At 39.1% G+C, this 20,400-nt stretch overlaps 1 protein-coding gene across 1 annotated transcript; it reads left to right on the forward strand.

The window, feature by feature from the left end:
* Positions 1–1,414: 1,414 nt before the first annotated feature.
* Positions 1,415–20,178, forward strand: gsg1l2b (gsg1-like 2b). Its single transcript, XM_008437755.2, has 5 exons — positions 1,415–1,967; positions 4,072–4,119; positions 6,870–7,022; positions 15,194–15,305; positions 16,021–20,178. Exons 1-5 carry the CDS (start codon positions 1,667–1,669, stop codon positions 16,319–16,321), a joined length of 915 nt encoding a protein of 304 aa, XP_008435977.1. The 5' UTR covers positions 1,415–1,666; the 3' UTR covers positions 16,322–20,178.
* Positions 20,179–20,400: the final 222 nt, after the last annotated feature.

Consider the following 20,400-nt stretch of genomic DNA (forward strand, 5'->3'; position numbering starts at 1 on the left):
CGTGCAGGTGATGAGACCACRATAAATCATTTCAGAACTATTTTTCCACTTTTAATGGCATTTATTCTGTATAATTCAACTTTAAAAAATGTTAGAGGGGAAATATATATTAAAAAGTTGCGACAACCTGCTTGTATTTCATGATTGTACACACCTCTAAGTTAAGACTTAGTCCAGTTTTTTTATTCTGTTTCAGCATTCAGGAAATGTGTGTGAAGACAGACGGTATCTTGTTGCACTCTGACTTCAGTTTTTACTGTATACTGTCATACTTATAAGGGAACGTTATTTATTAAAGTATAAAAAGTAGCAAAAGTTCAACTTAAAACATCTTGCAAAATTCTTGATAAATTGACATTCTGTTTCTCTTYATTAATTGCAGGTGGAAACTGCARTTAATGAAGAATGTGTGTGTTTGTGTATTTCAACAATGAGTTTGTTTTATCYTGGCAAAATAGTTTGCTTCTGACTGACTTCATAATAGTTTGATAATGACTTAATACTTACTCCGATAAAAGAGGGAAAGGAAACCGGCTCTTTTCCAGAACCAATTCAGAACTAAATCTGTACCAGCCCTGGTTGAAAACAGGAACCTCTTTCRTTCAAACTACTGTCTGCAACCTTTCTGYAGAGCCACCCCAACTCATAACAAATGTCTAAATTACACTACAGTGCAACACCAATCCCTTAAAATAGTCGCCATACTAACCAATAGMAAAAGATCCCGACTCCCAATTGACCACATGCATGTAAAGCAATAGAAAACTTTTTTCAAGATTAGCTGTCCGTTGTTGCTACATACTAATGAAGGGGGAGTAAATGCTTTAAATCAACAACTTGATGTCAACTGTTGGGTTTCATTTGACAAACATTTTTTTTTAGTGATTGCATTAATCAGTGTCATTGCTTTTAAACTTGGGGTTTAATTTGTTAAACTTTAGTGTAATCAGACTGTGTGGTGCAGATTTTCTGCCCAGGTCCCTCTTGTAAATGAGATTTGGATTTAAATGGGATTATACCTGGTTAAATAAAAATAAATAAATATGAATAAGTAACCAGTCTTGACAATAAACTGAATTTGAATGTATACATTATTAAATTGTATTTGAATTGACTCATCTTATAAATTGCCTTGATTCACTATGTGAAGAAACTTTCAAGTTCTGTTTTATTTTTTTTTTATTTGTCATATCTGTTGCTTTTGTGCCCCCATTCCTTCATGCTGCCCTGGACAACTGCCCATGTGACCCACATTGAAAAAAATAACCGCTGGATGAGCTTCATGCTGGTTTTTAGTTGGGACTGTAGGAAATATTAAACATACTGCCAATATTACACTAATAACCACGGCAGTGGCACACAGCAGAGTCGTGTGAAGCTCAGGACTGTGTTCGTGTGTGTGCGCGCGCGTGTGTGGGAGTGTTTAAGTGGAAGTGGGAGTTGGGGGGGGCTACAGTATGAAAAGTAACGTCGCTGGAGGAGCAGATGTGACTGCCGAACTGTTGGAAGCAGATGTTAATTAGCAGAGGAAACGTTAACGGGAATAACTGGATTATGAGGATTTGAGGAGGAGAAGTCGCCTGAACCCGGTGTCAAACACACACACAGCGGGGAGGATTAAGTTCCGGGCGCCGTCGCTCCTCTCACCGCGCTCCGGGGGGCTGTCATGGGCATCGACCGGCGGCGGAGAGCCTCCCTGGCTCTCACCTTGAACTTCCTGGCGCTGTTCCTGGCCGTGTCGGCTCTCACCACCAGCTACTGGTGCGAGGGCACGCGCAAGGTGGTGAAGCCGTTCTGCACCGGTCTGGTGACCACCAAGCAGGCGTTCTGCATCATGTTCAATAGCTCCAACATCAACGACACGCGGCTGGTGCAGTACATATGGGAGACCGGCGAGGACAAGTACGTGATGAGGAAGTTTCACACCGGCATCTGGTTCTCCTGCGAGCAGAACATCAACATGACCGGTGAGTTCCGCCGGAAAGGCGAGGGGGACCGCGCGCGCGGAGCGGTGCGTCACATAGAGCCYGGCACATGCAGAAAGGGACGGAGTCAGAGTTGTTAGATGCGATTTTAATCAAAACAGGTTWGACCAGCCACACCTCTGACAAGATTTAGAGAATAATCCGAGAAAATGCCTYTGCAAATARATGGAAATATTAGAGTTTAAAGTCTGCTTCTCAGTGTGGTGCTGCGGGTCATCCAGCAGAAATGTGGAAATTTGGCGGAGCAAATTGTTYGGARTTTTATTAAAAAGAATAAAATAAAATAAGCTGATATAAAACTTAGGAAAAAAACATAAAACTTTTTTTTTTTAACAAACGAGACAACCTACTTATCTCCTTCATGCATAGTCGTCACTATGATGTGTGTGCGTGTGTGTATTTGTGGGTTATCTGGGTATAAACCACCTCTCTTGATTGTAGTGTCCATCTGTACAAAGCCCCCTATTGGAAAACCAGTGTAAGTGCACAAAAACCACCCCAGACATACAAGGCTGCTGGYCATCAGAACTGCTAACATATTGGGAATATATTGGCTGTTCAATCAAACAATCACATTTTATTTGTATAGCACATTTCAGCAGCAAGGCATTTCAAAGTGCTTTACATAATAAAAATAATAAAAAAACAGCATGTGACATTGAATAAACAGCAAGAAGGAGAGATTTTGAAGAAAAAAAAGATTAAAAAAGATAACWTTAAACCCACACCCCTTTTATTACTTCAGTTAAACATTGTTTAACTGGGATTCCAACCCATTGGGACTTTAGTCAAAAATGCCTTTTGACAAGGACTCTAACCTCTAGGTTTTTAGTTGAAACGCTGTCAACTGGGACGCTAACCTTCTGGGCTTCTTTCCTAAGAACCTTTAGTCAAAACACCATTTGACAAGGACTCTAAACCTCCAGATTTTTAGTCAAAACGCCATTTGACAAGGACTCTAAACCTCCAGATTTTTAGTCAAAACGCCATTTGACAAGGACTCTAAACCTCCAGATTTTTCAGTTAAATGCTGTTTAACTGGGACTCTAAATCCCATAGGACTTTAGTTAAACATTGTTCAACTGGGACTCTAACCCACGTTTTCTACGAGTGGGGGACAGTAAAAACTAAACTGAATGCTGCTTCTGACATGTGAGATAACGACTAGTGTTATTTTATTTTCGAGGTGTTGATAATATCTCRCTGTATAATAGCTATTAATCTTCTCCTCCTTAAAGTGAATATCATGCAGCACTGGTCCATCATTCTTTAAAATCAACGTAACCCATTGTAGTGTAAAGATACAGAAAGCTGAAATAGTTGAAGTTGTTAAGGAAGCTCAAGAGTTTCCACCTTACAGACAAAGTGCAAAAGAAAGCATAATATAAAATACTGAAAGTTGAAAATGAACAATATTATTTTGTTGTTTTTCATTAAATTATGTTGAAATATACACTGTAAAACTGGAAAGGCAATTTAAAACACAAAAAAAATTATTCACATGGAAATAGATTTTTTTTTTTTCTGAGACAACAGTTTTTAGTGATAGGATTGGACACATTTTAGAAAACACATCAATGTAAGAGATAAGTGGCTCTTTATTCTTATTCAGCACCTATTTAAAAGTCGGATATCTGCTGTTTTTTCTGTCTTCTTCCTTATTGTGTGGAAATCCTCCACTGATGACTTACAGGACAGTTCCTCAGAGGTGCTGGACCTCCAGCTGTGACTCTGACGTTATAGAGAAAAACATTTGTATCTTCAGAACACCATAGAAGCATTTTGTGTGTACTGACTCCGTTTCTGTGCTGCAGACKTCCTCAAAAACGGAGGATGGAGGCGGAAAGCAAATCTCTTGACAAATTGGATCATTCCGAGATTTCTTCTTCTTCTTTTTATTTTATTTATTTTTTTATTTTCATGTCAGTTTTATCCCCTCAAAGTCCACCTGAAGCTCTCTTTCTGTCGCAGTCTGGGAAAATGCTGGAATACAGATGAGGTCCCATTTTTATTTATCAGTGAGGTGCAGGGGTGGCTGTGCTGTCACCGGGTGTCAATTAAATGTCTCATTTACATTGTTTTTCAGGTGAAAAATGTCGGAGTTTCATTTATGTGGCRCCGGCGAACGAAAGAGGTGAGGATATATAGACATATTTTGAGTTTTATGGGAAAATTCAGACCGAGTTAATGTGTGCGTAATACCTTGAATGGGTGAGACACAGGATGTCTCTGCCGGCTTTATTCAGAGGCTGGATTTATTGCGCGTTCTTCTTTAAATGACACAAGTTCAGACAGCTTTTATCAAAAGGMTCTATGAGCATTACTCAAACTACTCTCACAGATTCTGCTCTTAAAAAACACATGGATTTACACCGACATTACTACACATACAGAGGTGGAAGGACAAAAAGGAGCTAACCACGGGCTACAATTTTTTTGTAAAAAAAACCTCACAATTATACACTTGGTTTTGTTGGACTCTTCTATAAATTCCAACAAAAATACATTGTGGTTTTTGGTATGATGTGACAAAATGTGAATTGTAACTTCCAGGTTATCTGGCTTTTTTTCCCCTCACCAAACTGTTGGTTATTATTGGACTTTAAGGCAGAAAATCTGAAAGCTGCAGGTGTAACATTGTTTCAGGTATAATAATAATAATAATAATGCAACTTAGTGTTAAGCAGCGCAGCAGCATCTTTTGGGAAAAGGACTGTAGACGTCACAGTTTCAGAAGAAGCTTGTTGCTATAGTAATTTTTACAGAACCCAGATGATGAGGCTAAAGAGCAACATAGTTTTTATCTTAAGGAGGCTGGTGTATGCTTTGRTTAAAATTTAAAGCTGTGTCTTTCAGTAAAATGTGACCATGTGAATTTAGCCTTTATARTTATACTGTCCTCATTAGTCCTAATGAAAGACTCTGTGCGCTRCCTGTTTTCACGGCTGAATGCCTCATTTTGGCTTTTTAGCCTCACTTTTTWWAAAAATCTCACTTCTCTGTTGTCTGGACGCTAGCTTACGTTGCTGGTAGTTGACCACGTCTTGTAGGATTCCAACACGTTTCTCAGAATTGGTCAAAAACAAAAGCACGGCAGTTTTTGTAGGTGAACGTGATGCAAAAGATTGATCCGTTTATCAAGGAGAAAAGCATTAAATTTGTTTCCCGAAGACCASGAAGTGGGTTCAAGCTACTTAGGTTTTCTTAAAGAGATCTGACTGAACTAAACCTGACAGCAACAGCAGCTTAAACCTGGCATCTTTGTGCTGTTTTCAATCTTCTTTATGCCAAATGAATTGCAAAGTAAACATGACTCAATCCAGCAGMTGTAGATTCCTTATATCCAAAGGTTAGAATGTGCTGGGTGTAATGTGCAACATTGAACTCTTAAGAACTATACAAGTGASTGAAAACAAAGGTTTGGACACGACATGTTGCATTTTGAAGGGCATGAAGAGCTTCRTGCTTATGGTAAAGAGATTGTTACAGACAGAAGTATTACATCTTTTCATAGTCTTGATCCAGACAAATAATCTGCTCTAGATCCATCGTAAATTAGCGTTGTGATGAAGTCAGGTAYGAAGTGACCCAACTTTATGACGCTGAACTTTCCRATGAACTGGTCCTGCTCCGCTCTTCAAACACACAACATTTAATGCATCTGTAAAGGTTACTGCTATTTCCATCGCCTCCCTCCACCAAACAAAACTAAACATCACAACTGATTGGAGCCAAAAACAAACACGGTTTCCCTGCTGCAAAAAGAAAATCACTAAATTTCTAAACAACTTGAAAATCTGTAACCAGGCAACTAACAGTTTACGTCTCTCTGCAGCATAAACTGGCTCAAACCGAGAGGCTCTGTGAAACAACAGTTTAGGTGAAAAGCCCAATCAGTGGTAGAGCACTTGTTGTACATCTGAGTGCTAAAGTCTGTAGTTGTGATTACATTTACATATCATGGTACATGTTCATGGAGGGCACTTAATTAAATGCTTTTGATTGCAGATAWATTTTGTAGAATGTCTTTAAATATGCTGCAGTAACCGCACTTAATACTTTCTATTTGCCCATTTWACAGGCATTTATTTTATAAAATACTATAAAATCGCTTGTGTAGAACTTTCTGGGATGTTTATGGCAACAGGCTTTTTGTTTCTATTTACCTGCTAATATCGCCGCATTTATCGTATCGTTTATTTCAATAAATTTCTTAACATGATAAAAAGTTTTGATTTATCATTGTGACAATAAATTCCAGCTAACGAGTCTCAAAACCATCCAAAATCTGACAGTTTTATGAGTTTCTCCATTGYTTTTTTTCTTTTTTTAACTTATTCTGGAGTTTAGTGTTAAAAATCATACTTTTTATTTTTACTTTTTGCAACTGGCATCCTAAAGAATTGTATTTACAAATKGGTGCGTTTTTAAAGAACAGTATTTGTGGAGCTGCGATTGCTGTGCCTCTMAATCACAGCTATACAGTTACCTAAAAAAAAAAGAAGCTGTAAATAGATCTTATTGTAACTTTTACTGTTATCACAACAGCATCACAAAATATGGTAATAAAACTTTAATTGCCCGCCYCTACTGATCCAGCCAGACTCAGGACGGGCTGCGTTTCCTTACACATCGCTCTGAGTGTCCTCCCTCTGTCTGTGAAGGTTAATGATATGGGTGAAGGGGGTCACTGATCCACCKTTCTCCTCTCATCACTTCTCCTCATCCATCCTCGCATCCTTCCCTGTCCCCTGTCTTCATCCTTGTATAAGGATGTTTTCCCTCCTCTTCATCCTCTCACCATCCACTCAACCCCCCACCATGTGGATGTGGGTTTGTTCTTTGTCTTTGTGGTTCCTTCGTGCTAACCTCCTGTCTCCATAGGAGTGCTGTGGCTGTGCATCGTGGCAGAGTGCCTGTACATCCTGCTGCTGGCCACCGGGGGCATCCTCATGTCTTTAGAAGTTTGTCACATTGGCAACGTCATCGACGGCCTGAAGCTCAACGCCTTCGCTGCCATCTTCACCGTGCTCTCGGGTAATCCGGTTGTCATGGTTGCGATATGATTGAGCTTGAAATAATGAGTTTATCTACTCGTTCTGTAATCAACTTGGTATTACTCTGATCAGAGACGGGTGATGTGGACTTAAAATTTTATCGTGATATTTTGTAATGCGATTGTTATATCAATAGATGGCAAAACAAATTTTATTTCCACTTTTTTAGGTAACTGCGTAAKGTAACATTCATAGCACTACAAGCTGCTCTTTAAAAACATTCCTCTTACAAATAATATTCTTAAAGAAGTGTGACATCTCTTTACTGATTTACTGATATCCATTGATGCTCTTGCAAAAAGACAAAAAAATTAGAGAAAACAGTAAAAAAAAAAAAAAGAAAAAAAAAGCATTTTTTGTCAGTTGAACTGAAATTTTTATCATGGCAAGAATGTTTTCACGATAAATGATAAAAGATATGATAAATGTTTCCCTAAGAACGACATATTAAGAAAGAAAACACAACATAGACTTTTTTTTTTAATTCCTGAAAAATATTTAAACTATATCGACATTTGTTTCGTGTGTTCTGCTGATAGCGAGTTGCATTAAGGACACATGAGACGTAAACACAAGTTGAGGTGATTTGATTCTCCTCTAAACAAAAAGAAGTTGGATTCATTGCAGAATGAAAATTGTTGCAACACAACACTCTCAGGATGCAGTCGAGGAAATCATGTGACTCAGTAAATTGATTATTCAATTTCTAAAAACCTTTTTTTTCCCACTGGAACCTTCCATAAATTTATAAAATAACTTTTTCTCATGTCATGGAAATRGTAAAATCTGACAAACTTGCCACACAACACATATGCTCGCTAGTCTTTTAATACCTTAGTAATAAGAAGATTGTTTTCTTCTAGATTATAGTTTGTATAACGGTAGTTAGAATAATTACTTTTATGGCAATAACATAGCTTAACTGTGGTGAAATGTTTGAGGAAATGGTTAAAACATACTGGTTAGTTCCATGTTTAACCCACATGAGAAGAAATGTAATGCTTCTTCAGGAATGATTCACACGACTGTGAATTAAACTGCACTCAGTGTTCATCCTACAACACTTGTTGCTGATCTCTGAGATGTTCACAAGTCATTTTAGTGAAATCTCTAATAGTTAAAATCAACATTTTAAAAGCATTTCTGTAGGACTGATGTTCAGAGYGATGCGATTTCTTTCCAATAATCAGTTAACACATGAACATGTCACAGTACGGCTGTATCTCTGCAGACACGTTTGTCAGGGGGAAAAGAAACCACGCTCCAATTCCATCTGATTTGGGTTCTGCTGCAGAACAAGCGAGCRTTTAGCTCTGCATCCCCTGCCGGCACTGWTCCAGTCACACAGTCGGGCCAGCCGCAGCCCCACAGCCCCTTAGAAGATTTCCCGCTAGTTTACTGTCTGCCTCCAYCTCTCAGCGGAGGAATTAACAGTGACCTTCTCTCTAATCCACTCTGTGAAAGTGATGCTGAGCTCCCGTSTCTGAGCTGTGAATCAGCAGTGAAAGATACGCGGCTCCACRGCGGYGACGCGCTGCGTTCCACTCACTTGACAAGTCAGATTTAGAAAGGCTGTAAAAAGAGTCATTTTCTGAAGAGCTGTTCTCATTTTACACTGGGGTCAGTCCTCAAAGCTAGCTAAGTACAGGCCTTAAAAATAAGGATTATACTCATTCATAATGTTGGAACAGTGTAAATTTTAACCCGTCTTCAAAATAACGTTCTGAGAATGTTTTCACACCTTATAGTCCGGTAGACTCAGTTCGATTGGGGACCAMAATTTTAACTACTCTTTCCGCTATGTTCCCCTCCTCGCCTGTGGTGRCGCTGCRCCAAGAACCACTTAAGGAAATGACATGAAAACCTCAGAAGAAAACACTGAGCACAACTTCCATCCATCCATCTTCTTRCACCCTTGTCCCTTAGTGGGGTCGGGAGGGTTGCTGGTGCCCATCTCCAGCTAACGTTCCGGGCAAGAGGCGGGATACACCCTGGACAGGTCGCCAGTCTGTCGCAGGGCAACACAGACACACAGGACAAACAACCATGCACCCACACACTCACACCTGGGAGCAATTTGGAGAGGCCAATTAACCTGACAGTCATGTTTTTGGACCGTGGGAGGAAACCGGAGTACCCGGAGAAAACCCACGCATGCACAGGGAGAACATGCAAACTCCATGCAGAAAGACTGGGGCCGGGAATCGAACCCAGAACCTTCTTGCTGCAAGGCAACAGCTCTACCAACTGTGCCACTGTGCAGCCCCTGAGCACAACTTCCTTTTTCACAAAATGTTAAAAAACTGGAGTAGCGTCAGATTTTAGCGGTTGTACGATTTCTCATTTGTCATTTCTCCCGTTAACGCTACACGCTCACGTTTGTTTTGGTTGTATTTACCCAGAATGCCCTGCGGCATAGTTTGTTTTCTGCTTTTAGAGCAGTCATCTGTCTGCTTTGTGTATTGTGAATGCAAGCAGTAAATATTGCATTGTGTCAAATTGTCAAAATCATCATTATACGTCAAATATGTTGCTCAACTTTCCGTTTACTGCTAATCAAAGGCAGCTCTAAACAGGTGGGTCAATTTAGCTTTTCAGCGTTTCAGCTGTTTATAAATTTCCTTGAAGTTTCTCTTTCTCTGGTGTGGCTAATCCGAACAGGGATAAGCATGTAAAGAAAAGCACAGAGGATGTTAGCTGTAACGTGAAGCTAGATAAGCTAGCTTCTCTAGCTAGCTAAATAGTATCGCATCAAACTGGGCCTTGAAATTGGACATGCGCCTTTACGCCGCTCAAATGACGCGTCCCTTTCATCACAATCTGGTCAAGCATAAAATACTTCAAGATATTTCTCTGCCAGCTGTCGCCGTCTTCGGGATCATTATATCATAACAGAGCTGTCGGCCATCCTTCACTCCTACTCTTGTGCTTTAAGACGATTCGTCTTTTCATTCGGAGTTGACAGGGCTTGAAYTCRGCGTCTCTGAGTTATACTCTCATGGTTGTGCTTTGGTGTTTTGTAGCTGCTCTAGCCAGTCGTCTGGAGAAAAGGAGGAGGCGAAACCCCTTAAGGTTTGTGTTGTTTCTAGTGATGGGTAGATGAGGCATCATGTATCGTTTCGACACATAGCAAAACTGTGTCGATWCTGTGTCGATACTGTGTCACTCAATACTGAAACCTGTTGGACATTAAAAATTCCTACAGGCAACATAGTGATTTGATGACCAAGTCTATACAATAAGATTTAAGTCTTTGTATTTTATTGAATATTATATATTGTATTATTTCATATCTTCAGTTACATTTAAAATATATTTGATCTACAGTCAATAAATAATGTGAACATGTACCATAAAGTGAAAATTTAAGTGAATATGTTTGGAATGAGGATGATTGGACTGTTTTATTCCCACAAATWTTTATTTAAAAACAAAGTTTTTACAACATTTTGACAATACTTCTCCTGCTCTAGAAAAAATTTAAGTAAACCCTACATTTACAGCGAACCTTTGTTTTTCTTAGGGATTGCTTTCCGAAAGTAACCCGTGATATGCGAAATCCGTGAAGTAGTTACCTTTACGCTGTGAGTTATTACACAGCATAAATAAATACTCTACATTGAAACCAAATAACAAAACCTGTTTTCAGGTCAGCGGATGTACATGTGCATCAATCGGGCTTTAAGAGAAGAAAAAACTGTTTTTACCAATCATACGGTCAATCAGGACGCAGAACACTGTGGGGAAAAAAACAGCACAAAAAAATCTGCGAAGAAGCGATACCGTGAAAAGTGAACCGCGTTACAGCGAGGGTTCACTGTATAGGAAATGATTTATAAAAACAAGTGAGTAATTTGTAGAATGGCTGCATATCTGAGTTTATCTAGGTGTATCTGAGACTTCATTCTCATGCCTGGCCTCATAATGCCTCAGCATTGAAAAGGTGGATTTATTTAAATAAGACAGTTTAGTTAAACATATGCGACACTTAACCTGCACATGTTATGAAAGTAAACTAAAAATCAGTTTCAGCTGAATTTGGGTTCAGATAGATCAAGTAGAAACTGACAAGAACCGGATGAAACAACAAAAATGAAAAAAATATATATTTTCCAATATAAGATCAAAATGGTCCCACACTGCGGAAACCTTTCGTTTGAGGCTGCTCCATAGTTGACGCTGTAAAAGGTTAAGAATTCRTTTGGCAAATGCATTTGACAGATTGACAGATTCGCTTCCTTATAAACACAGTTTGGCGCGTTAATGTCTTTTCAAAACAGTTCCTGTATCGGTCACGTGACTTGCTGAAACCAATACGCGCACCGACACGGGTTTTGGTCTATGGGCTTGACACATGCGCCGACGCATCGGTGTTGCTGGACCCATCACTAGTTGTTTCTGTCCTGCTGGAGAGCGAAAATCACGCTGTCAGTTTGCTGTTGAAGATCTGTCACCGTTTGTTGCCTTCTAAACAGCTTCCCAGGCTAAGCTGACAACATTGCAGAGGCTTTAGTGCACTTGTAAAATGTTTGAATTAAGCAAAGGCTTCCAGAAGCCGTTTCCTTTTTTTAATGGGATGAGTAGCAGGAGATAGACTATGGTAATGAGGTCTGGAGGAAAAATACAAGGGCGCAAATTAAAGTTTATTGCTGTTGTCAATCATGCATGATATGATAAGAAGGCATCTGAGTTTTCTTTCTTTTTTTTTATTTTGGTGAGATGACGATGGCAGAGGAACAAGAAGATCATTTTTTACGATATGTAGAAGCTGGAGCCCATTAGAGCTATGAGTCAGGTTCCAATTTTAACAGCAAAATGTAATCTTGGTAGAAAAAACAAAAGCACAAAGTTGTATTTTTTATCCACAAGGATTTGAGAGTGAGAGTAGCAGGAAGCATGTGCCACCCTCTATGACTATTAGAATCTCGGGTAAAATGCGTTAAAATAAATGGTTGCTATGGAGACCTGGTGACCAACATGCCATTCTTTGTTCTGGTTTTGGTGACGATGTGCCAGATCCATAAGGACGGATCTATGCATTCTAGATCTATGCTGTGTGCTCTGAACGACGTCATGCTTTTTTGTTTATTTCACATTATATTTATAATTCCTAATGACACTTTCTGGACTATTTGAACGGTTTGCTGCAGTTTATTCTCTGCATGTTTGACCATGTTTTTGTTTTTGTTTGTTTGATCAGTTTCTTATTTATGTTCTACTCCTAACTGCGATGAGTGAACAAATTGAAGTTCATGTTTGATCGAGCTTGTGAAGCTACTGGTGTGATGCACTGGTGCAGAGTTGTCAGATTTTGTTATTCACTGCATTTATAAGAATCACTAAGAATCATTTTAAGTCAATTCAGCTCTGTTTTTCCGTATCGGATTGTATCAGCCTATACTGAACCTCAGATATCGGTGTTGGAAGTGAAAAAGTAGATTGGTGCTTCCATAGTCTTCCCATCCACTAAAGTCTGACTAAACTAAGGACTTTGGTGGAAAAGTGTATCCTAACTTGATACAGGTTCTGCCCAGCTAATGTGCTTCCTAGTTACAACTGTTTGACTGTATCCCCAAAGGATGTTCGCAAATAAGACGGTATTGTAGCAGCAGAGAGAGAAAGAGACACTTCTGCAGAGCTTTTCCACCACACTCTGCAAAATGAGTCACCCACTCACGAACCTCTGGGAATCCCATGATTAGACTGCAAATACAAGTGACTCACTTAAGTGCAAAGGGGAAAATACAATTGAGAGATCTTTCCCAACACGCATCGGGATGAGTAGTTCCTCAGGTCCAATCAGTTTTCAACCTAACGGAGCCTGCTGCTTTGATCGCTCTGTCGATTGAAGTTCGGAGACCAATCGTCACGTTTTTGACTCGCTTCGGTTTGTGACCTGCTAAATGTAAAATACTTAACTTCAACCGAGCATAACAGGAGGACGCCATTGTTCCACGTTCATGAATACACATGGAGGCAGCGAGGAGAGTTACTTGCACATGAGAGGGTGGCTCGTGTTGAAGATTTGGAGGTTATTATCCTCCAAATGAAGTCTTGCAAAAGGACTTCTTGAACATTCTCACATCCTGTCACGTTCCAGCCACTAAATTCATGTTTTTGTATTTTGCGTATTTTGTTTTACGATATGTAGTGCCTAGTTATAGAAAAATAACTAGGCATGCCTAGTTATAGAAAAATAGGAAAAAGAAATGCTTTTTAAACTTTGGTATAACTGGAAATCTGAAAGGTGTAGCATTCATTTGTCATTGATCATGCTAAATGCTAAACAGACCAATAAACCACTGATTTTACCTCATGATGAAGGATTCTGCTTTAGACACTAGATGCTCTCACTGTGTTAGTCCTAGTTTTTCTTTTCTGACGCTATTTAAGACAAACTTCCCCACAGCATGATGCTGCCAACACTGTTTCTTGTGTGTTTTTCAGCTTTACAGTTTGGTCAGTTCAGCTCAATTTATTCTGATCATGAAAATAAATAAGATTATTTAAAGGCTCTTTATGAGGAAGTCCAAATAATTTCCAGTGACGTGTTTCTACTCCAGATGATGAGTGATTGACAGCACTAAGACCCTCCTCTTGGCTCTGATTGATTGTTTCTGGCTGACTGGTGCATTTCTGTAGTTGCTACTGGGAGAAGGTAGACAGAGGAGCTCGATTTTTTTTCATTTTTCACAGATCATCAGTCTTATTACACTGTCACAACACAATGATAATTTTAACAAATATGTGAAAAGCATGTTTTCATAAAAGTTAGACACTGCAGATTTAATGTAAATGCACACCACACTTTTCAGATTTAATTTAGCAATAAAAAAGAGAGCCGTGTATCATTTCCCTTCCTGTTCACAATTATACACTGCTTTCTGCTGTCATAACCTGTAAAATTTAAATAAAACACAACGTAGGCTGTCATTATTTTTGACAAATTGGAAGCACAAGATCATAATTTATCTTAATTTGATACCATAATGTGACCCAGAAGTTTGGGTTTTTTACTACCCAGCAGACTGAACCTTAGAAAATACACAATTTGTTTCTGTGTATGTATAAATTTATCAGTATAAATTTACATACTGTGTTCATAGTGCGCCCAAATGTCTGCAGCCTTCCAGATAATCATCTAATCCATTTGTTTTGTTCGAGACCAAATCGGTAATGGCGTCAAATCATTTGTTCTGACTTTGCTGCCATCTAGTGGTCGATAAAAAAAATAAATAAAAAAATACTGGGAAACCAAAGCAACGTCTTCAAAGGAGAATTAGTAGCAGTGTCACGTACCTGAGGCTGGATGTATGTATGTTATGTATGTGCTTTATCGCACACAGAGTGACATTCATCCACTTCAGAAGGAATGATTGTGAAGAAAACATCCGTCCTCCCCACATGCAGGGACAAGAAATGTGTCATTCATCCCGAGGCAAAGCCTTCCCTCATCTACATGGCATTATGACAACGTTGTAATGCCAGGATATTTTAAAAATGAAACATGAGCATTGATAGGCAGGAGATGGGAATGTAGGTGTTTGCTGCTGAATCTGTTCAGTGGAGGGATTTGGCGGAGGGAGGGGAAGGAGCTTATGCGGTAATCGGATTGAGAGGCTCCAGTTGTTTTCACACTTGTTGTCCTCCGCAGGCATTCAATGGTTCATGTAAGGAAAGCGAGAATTAAAAAACAAACAAACAAATGACACAAAGAAAAAAGGTCGTTTTGTGGCTTCTTTCTCACATTTCCAGATTTATTTCACAAGCAATCTGAAAAAACGTGACATTAATTTATATTTTCAGGCCCCCCGTTAAAGTTGATACTCCCCGATAAAGTCCAGTGCGGCCGACTTCAGTCTTCAGTAGTCGCGTTTATGAAAGAGAAGCAAGGACAAAAGCATTTCAGAAAGAAAGTGACACCATGTATTGTTAATGAATATGTAAAAGCACATATATACGTTTAGTAAAAGTTACATACTGCACCTTTAAGATGTTCTTATCTGGGAAAAACTCTCAGTGAGTCAGGTTATAGATTAACGTGTCCCAGGTTTCCTTTATGCAATGCTGCCACCAAGTGGGGACATTGTGGTAGTGCAGTAGTTTCTGTGTGTGAGTCACATGCCCCCTCTCTCTCTGTGTGTGAGGCAGGTCTGCTAGGTATGGTGGCCCACATGATGTTCACCACAGCCTTCCAGCTGACCGTCAGTCTGGGTCCAGAGAACTGGAAACCTCAAACGTGGGACTACAGCTGGTCGTACATGTGAGTACAGTTTACCTGGTTGTATGAAACACATGGAAAAGTGCCACAAAGTAAAACAGCATTATGAAATGAATAAACAATTAAATAAATAAATGCATAAATAATCCTGGAATGAGATAAACAGATCAACTGGGAAAAAAAGCTCTCCATTAAAAAAAAAAAATGTTTTCTTCAATATTTATTTTGTTTTTATTTCATGGGAACATTTATTTGAATTATTTATTGATAGTAGTGTTTATTTATTGATGCAGTTTCAAATGGAAGTGAAAAGGCTCTCAATATGAGATGTATTAATATTCTCAATAGGAACTGCCCCACGCTTTGAGGTACAGCCAATTAGCACAAAGGAAAATGAATCTAATTCATGGATTGGCTGCTTTTCAGAAGCCAGCTAATAGTGTGTCTAGTAGCATTACAGTCAGCTTCTAAAGCTGCTTTGTCTTTTGTATATTTTCCATATTTGATTCATGCATAGGTGAATCCACAAAAAGTTGGCTATCCACTTTAACCCTTGACTGAAGCAACATCATCAGTTAAATTTAAATCAAACTGTTTAAGGATTTTTACCAAAAAAGTGGTTGTCTTCCTAGAATTATTAGCATTATTGAACGTTACATTTATAAAATAATATGCTTAGATACAAACTGAAGCCGTTTTAGTGGTTAATGTTTCTTATCGTCCGAGATTAAAGTGGGCTCTGTTCTCTGTTTCGTAGACTGGCGTGGAGCTCCTTCACGGCCTGCATGGCGTCCTCGGTTACCACCATCAACCGCTACACCAAAACCATCCTGGAGTTCAAGCACAAGCGCAGGAACATTGAGAAGAACCTGAAGATCAAGCAGAAGCTGCTGGAGCTGGACTCTCCGGAGCAAGTGTGGGACATGTACATCAGTTCGGTGCCGAGCACCGCCGAAGAGCTGCTGGACCTGTCGACGAGCGGCCGCAAACTCTCCAACGCCTCCATCTTCCTGGACCTCAACGACCTACCCGACCCGCAAGGAGAGGAGTACTGCTAGAGGAACCGGGTCTTGAGACACGACAACATGGATGTTACGCTCTGCGCGGTACAGTGTGAATACTGTAAAAAGGCTAGCTGAAAGTTGGAACTTTTCTTTTCCGCCACACGACTTTATACAATCGACTTACCGCTCTGCTTTGCTCTCTGCCAGCTCTTAAGATGTGAAGATGGATCCTAATCATGCTGATTCTGCTGGTTTGAATGAAGGTTTAGCTGGTAGGTCCAACCGTCTCGTCAATCTGAATCTAACCTTGGCGTTAATCCAAGGTAGCCACTGTGGGACCAATGGGTCTGTGTGGATTTCACCAGCAGCATACACTGTGTTATTTCCTTGTATTAAAACATCAGCTCTGTTTTTCAATGTATGCTTTGAGATGCTGTATTTTCTAATGTATGTGGAACATAAAATAGTTGAGAGTCGATACAAATTTGCACCAACTTCTTGGCAGTTCCCAGGATCGCGCAGATGCTTTTAATTATTTTTTTTTTGTCCCCCGCTTTGTAAATCTGCCTTACCAAGCAGACTTTACTGAACTTGGTGTCAGCGTGAAGCACAGAAACAAAATGAATCTATTCTGAATCTTCAAGACGACAACACAGGGTAAGGGGTGCGCCCCGAGTCCTTTTAAAAATAAACAGTTGAGTCATAAATTAAACAATAAGTTAGAGTTTTTGAAATATGGATGTATAACCTATATCTGTGAGTCAGACTTGGATTGTCTGTTTTTTATTCACTTTAGCTCCCTAGTAAAGTGAATACTCATGCTAACTAGCAAAAAAACTAGCTAGCTAACATGTACTTTGATGACTATTGTTTATGCTTTTTTGTCTCAAAAGACCAACTTATGTACAAAGTTTCTATATTTTCCATGCAATTTGACATATGAAAACAAATTGATATTTAATTGTTTTATTATTATGAGCAATCAATATCTTCCCTCCTAGATATAGTCTGAAATGTCAGCCGATGCTTTGAAAAAGTGTCTGCCCAATTACAGATTTCTTTTCTTTTCATAACAATCAGATGTTTTATTTGATTCAATATTACTGACTTTCTGATGTGTTTTAAATGTTTCTACATCAGAGCATGATTTGTTGCTTTTTTGAGATCTTTTGTCCTACTTCATGCTGTCAGACTGATTGAATTTCAGTGATTTCTTTATTCCTCAGATCAAGCAGTAATGAATTTGATTCATTTGGCTCAAATGAACCAAATTCAGTCATCTGAAACAAAAAAAAGTTACACCAAACTGGTTGGTTTGGATAGCATTTTCCTCTAGCAAATGAATTTTTTTTTTTTTGATGAGCTGAAACTTTGAAGTTCAACAAAGAAGCAAAACTGAAGAACTCTGTAAAAGGGCAAACACCTTTTTAACGTCACTGTATCTAAGATGTCTGGAACGCAACATAAATCTGGTTGAAACTTTTGACAAGTTGCTAAGTTCTTCATATTACTTTTCCTTAGCGATGTACCTCTGCTAAGCATTGTTGCTAAGAAGAAAAACGACTTCTTCAATGTAACTTAACAACTGTCCCATTACGGCACGAAAGTCATGCGAAGGAACAAATTGGATGAAAGATCTACGAAGGAACTGACTTGATCACCATCCCAGTAGACGCAACATAATCTAAAGCAAGCACATTCAATAGTTTGGACACCTGACTGATCATTGGACTTTTCCGATTGATGAAGCACTGTGAGTCTGTGACTCTTCACAGCTGTAGAAGCCGATTGCTGACTCTTCTTCAGCAACTTACTTAACGTATATCTGAGAGACTAATCACTGCCTTCTTTTCAAATGAACCAAATTCAGTCTTCTGACACAAAAATAGAGTTGCACCGGACAGGCTGTGGACTGAGGAGGCATAAGCGATCTCCAAGAAGTGAACTGAAAGACTCGGCCCTTTCACTCTCTGAGGCACGAAAAGCTGGATTAAAGAGAAGCTGCGAGGATGAGGATGGGGGATGCCTAAAGGAAACGCTGAGTGCCTTTACATCCAGAAGCATGCCTCTGATCACACAGCATGCTGAACAAAGGCAACGCCGTTTCTCTGCCTAACCCCGATTCCAAAGCAACGGGTAGCCATCCGTGCAAATTGCCAAAACTTTTCCTCCGGAGAAATGCGCCTCTTTCTAAGCTTTCTGTTTGTACTTTCACATTATGTCGATGATGCAGAACTTGATACTTCTAGTCTGGGAGCATTTTAAGTGCATTTTGACTTAATTTTTTGTGTAACGTCAATGACTTTCCAACGTATTCAGCCTAAGATTCAATTATTTTTCCGCAAACTGGGTTTATAAGGCTAGAGCATGAATCTTTTGTCTTTATTTGTGTTTCATATTTTACAGTATTTACAGTCTCTTTGTGTGGTCTCTCTTTGTTATACTTTTGTGGGTGATTATTTGCAAGCTATTATAATATAAAGGAGAATATTTATGAACAGATTTTATTGAAAGATAAATGGAAAAAAAAACCTGTATCATAATAAAGAATGTAATTTCAAGTTTGAAACTTTTTTTCCCCAGACTTTCAATTTAAAGACCACAAGGTGGCAGTGTTGCCTTTGTATTGGTCGTGAGCAATTTCCCACCTCAACAAGAAGCAGAAGAATTTTATCAAATCAGTTAGAATCAAATAACATAAGCTAAATCGATTAAGTCCCGAAATTAACATCTTTATTTACATTTTTAAGGCGAGCACAAGACTTTTTACATCATTTTAGCAGGATTTCATGGACTCATTCAACTGAGGTGCAGAGATGTAGACTGTTTCTAGATTTCCTGAATTATTTTTTGTCAAATGTAAATGTTTCAGATATCCAAATAAATTAAATATACGACAAAACCAAATGATTTCATTTTTGACCAGCCTGGCCCTGCATGAAAATAAGACTGCCGTTCTTGTTAGATATGATTTAACTAACTCACCACATATTTTCTCAGTGTTTCATAGTCACAGATTAATTCGTGATCATAAATACCCATAAATAGGACCTGTCTGTAAACTAAAAATCTCAAAAAGAGCAACACAAAGGCGCCCCAAAAACAGTTTGTTTTTAAGGCTTTCTAACCCCAACAAACTACAGAAAGATCCATAAATCGTCTTTGCTTAAAAATATTTTTATTTTTTCCTGTTGGACAACAACTAGTGCAAAATACATGCAAACTGAAAACGGGAAACCGTGTAAGCGGACGAGGAAGGCTCGGTCCAAACGCTGGACAGCTAGCTAGCTAGCTAGCAGCAGCACGTCGAACTTCCCGGTGTTGATGTTCGGTTTTCTACCCCGCCGCCCTCCGCCGGCCCGTTTGCTTTGCTCAAAGCGGAACATAGCAGGCTGGTTCCGCACTCGCTAACCTAAGCAAAGCATACAAATGAGCCAAGTGATCCATACCAGTTCCCACTACATCCATTTAACCACATTCATTATTCAAGGATACAAAAGCACTCAGTCAAATCTGAGCTCATACACATATTCCCTCACTCCGCCCCGCCCGCCCCTCGACTCTGCTGCTTACCGCATGAAAGATTCATTCCTACCTTTTTGGAAACAATGCGTGCAGGACATTTTTTCAATATGTATGCCCGATTGCCCTTAAATTCTTCAAATCTGAGTCTGGGGAGGAAACGTTGGGATAAATAAAGGGTCTAGAAACGAAAATATGTTTGTTGTCAGTGTTCCTACACAGTCTTGAAAAGTCTGGAAAAATGTGGAACATGTTAGGTTTGGATAGGTAGGGAAAGAAGAAACGAAATATGAGAAAATGATTGATTTTCCAGACATTTTTCCTTCTTCCAATGTCTGAAGACAAAAAGACACATTGATGCAAATTAAATGGCTGTGCTTCATCTTTGATTTGCTGCATAATGCCTTGATTTCAGCTTTGCTGTTTGACTTAATGACTGAATCCATACTCATTCAGAAATAATGAGGGGCCATTTCACTACATGTTTGTTCTTCACAGCTTCAATTCAGGCAAAACTGGCCATGACAGCAGAAAAATAAAAAGACTAAACAGTTTTTTTTTTTCAAAAGTAATGGATCTAAAGCTCAGAAATTGTCTTTAAAAGAACCTGC

This window comes from Poecilia reticulata, linkage group LG19, assembly GCF_000633615.1.
Source record: "Poecilia reticulata strain Guanapo linkage group LG19, Guppy_female_1.0+MT, whole genome shotgun sequence".
Classification (NCBI taxonomy): domain Eukaryota; kingdom Metazoa; phylum Chordata; class Actinopteri; order Cyprinodontiformes; family Poeciliidae; genus Poecilia; species Poecilia reticulata.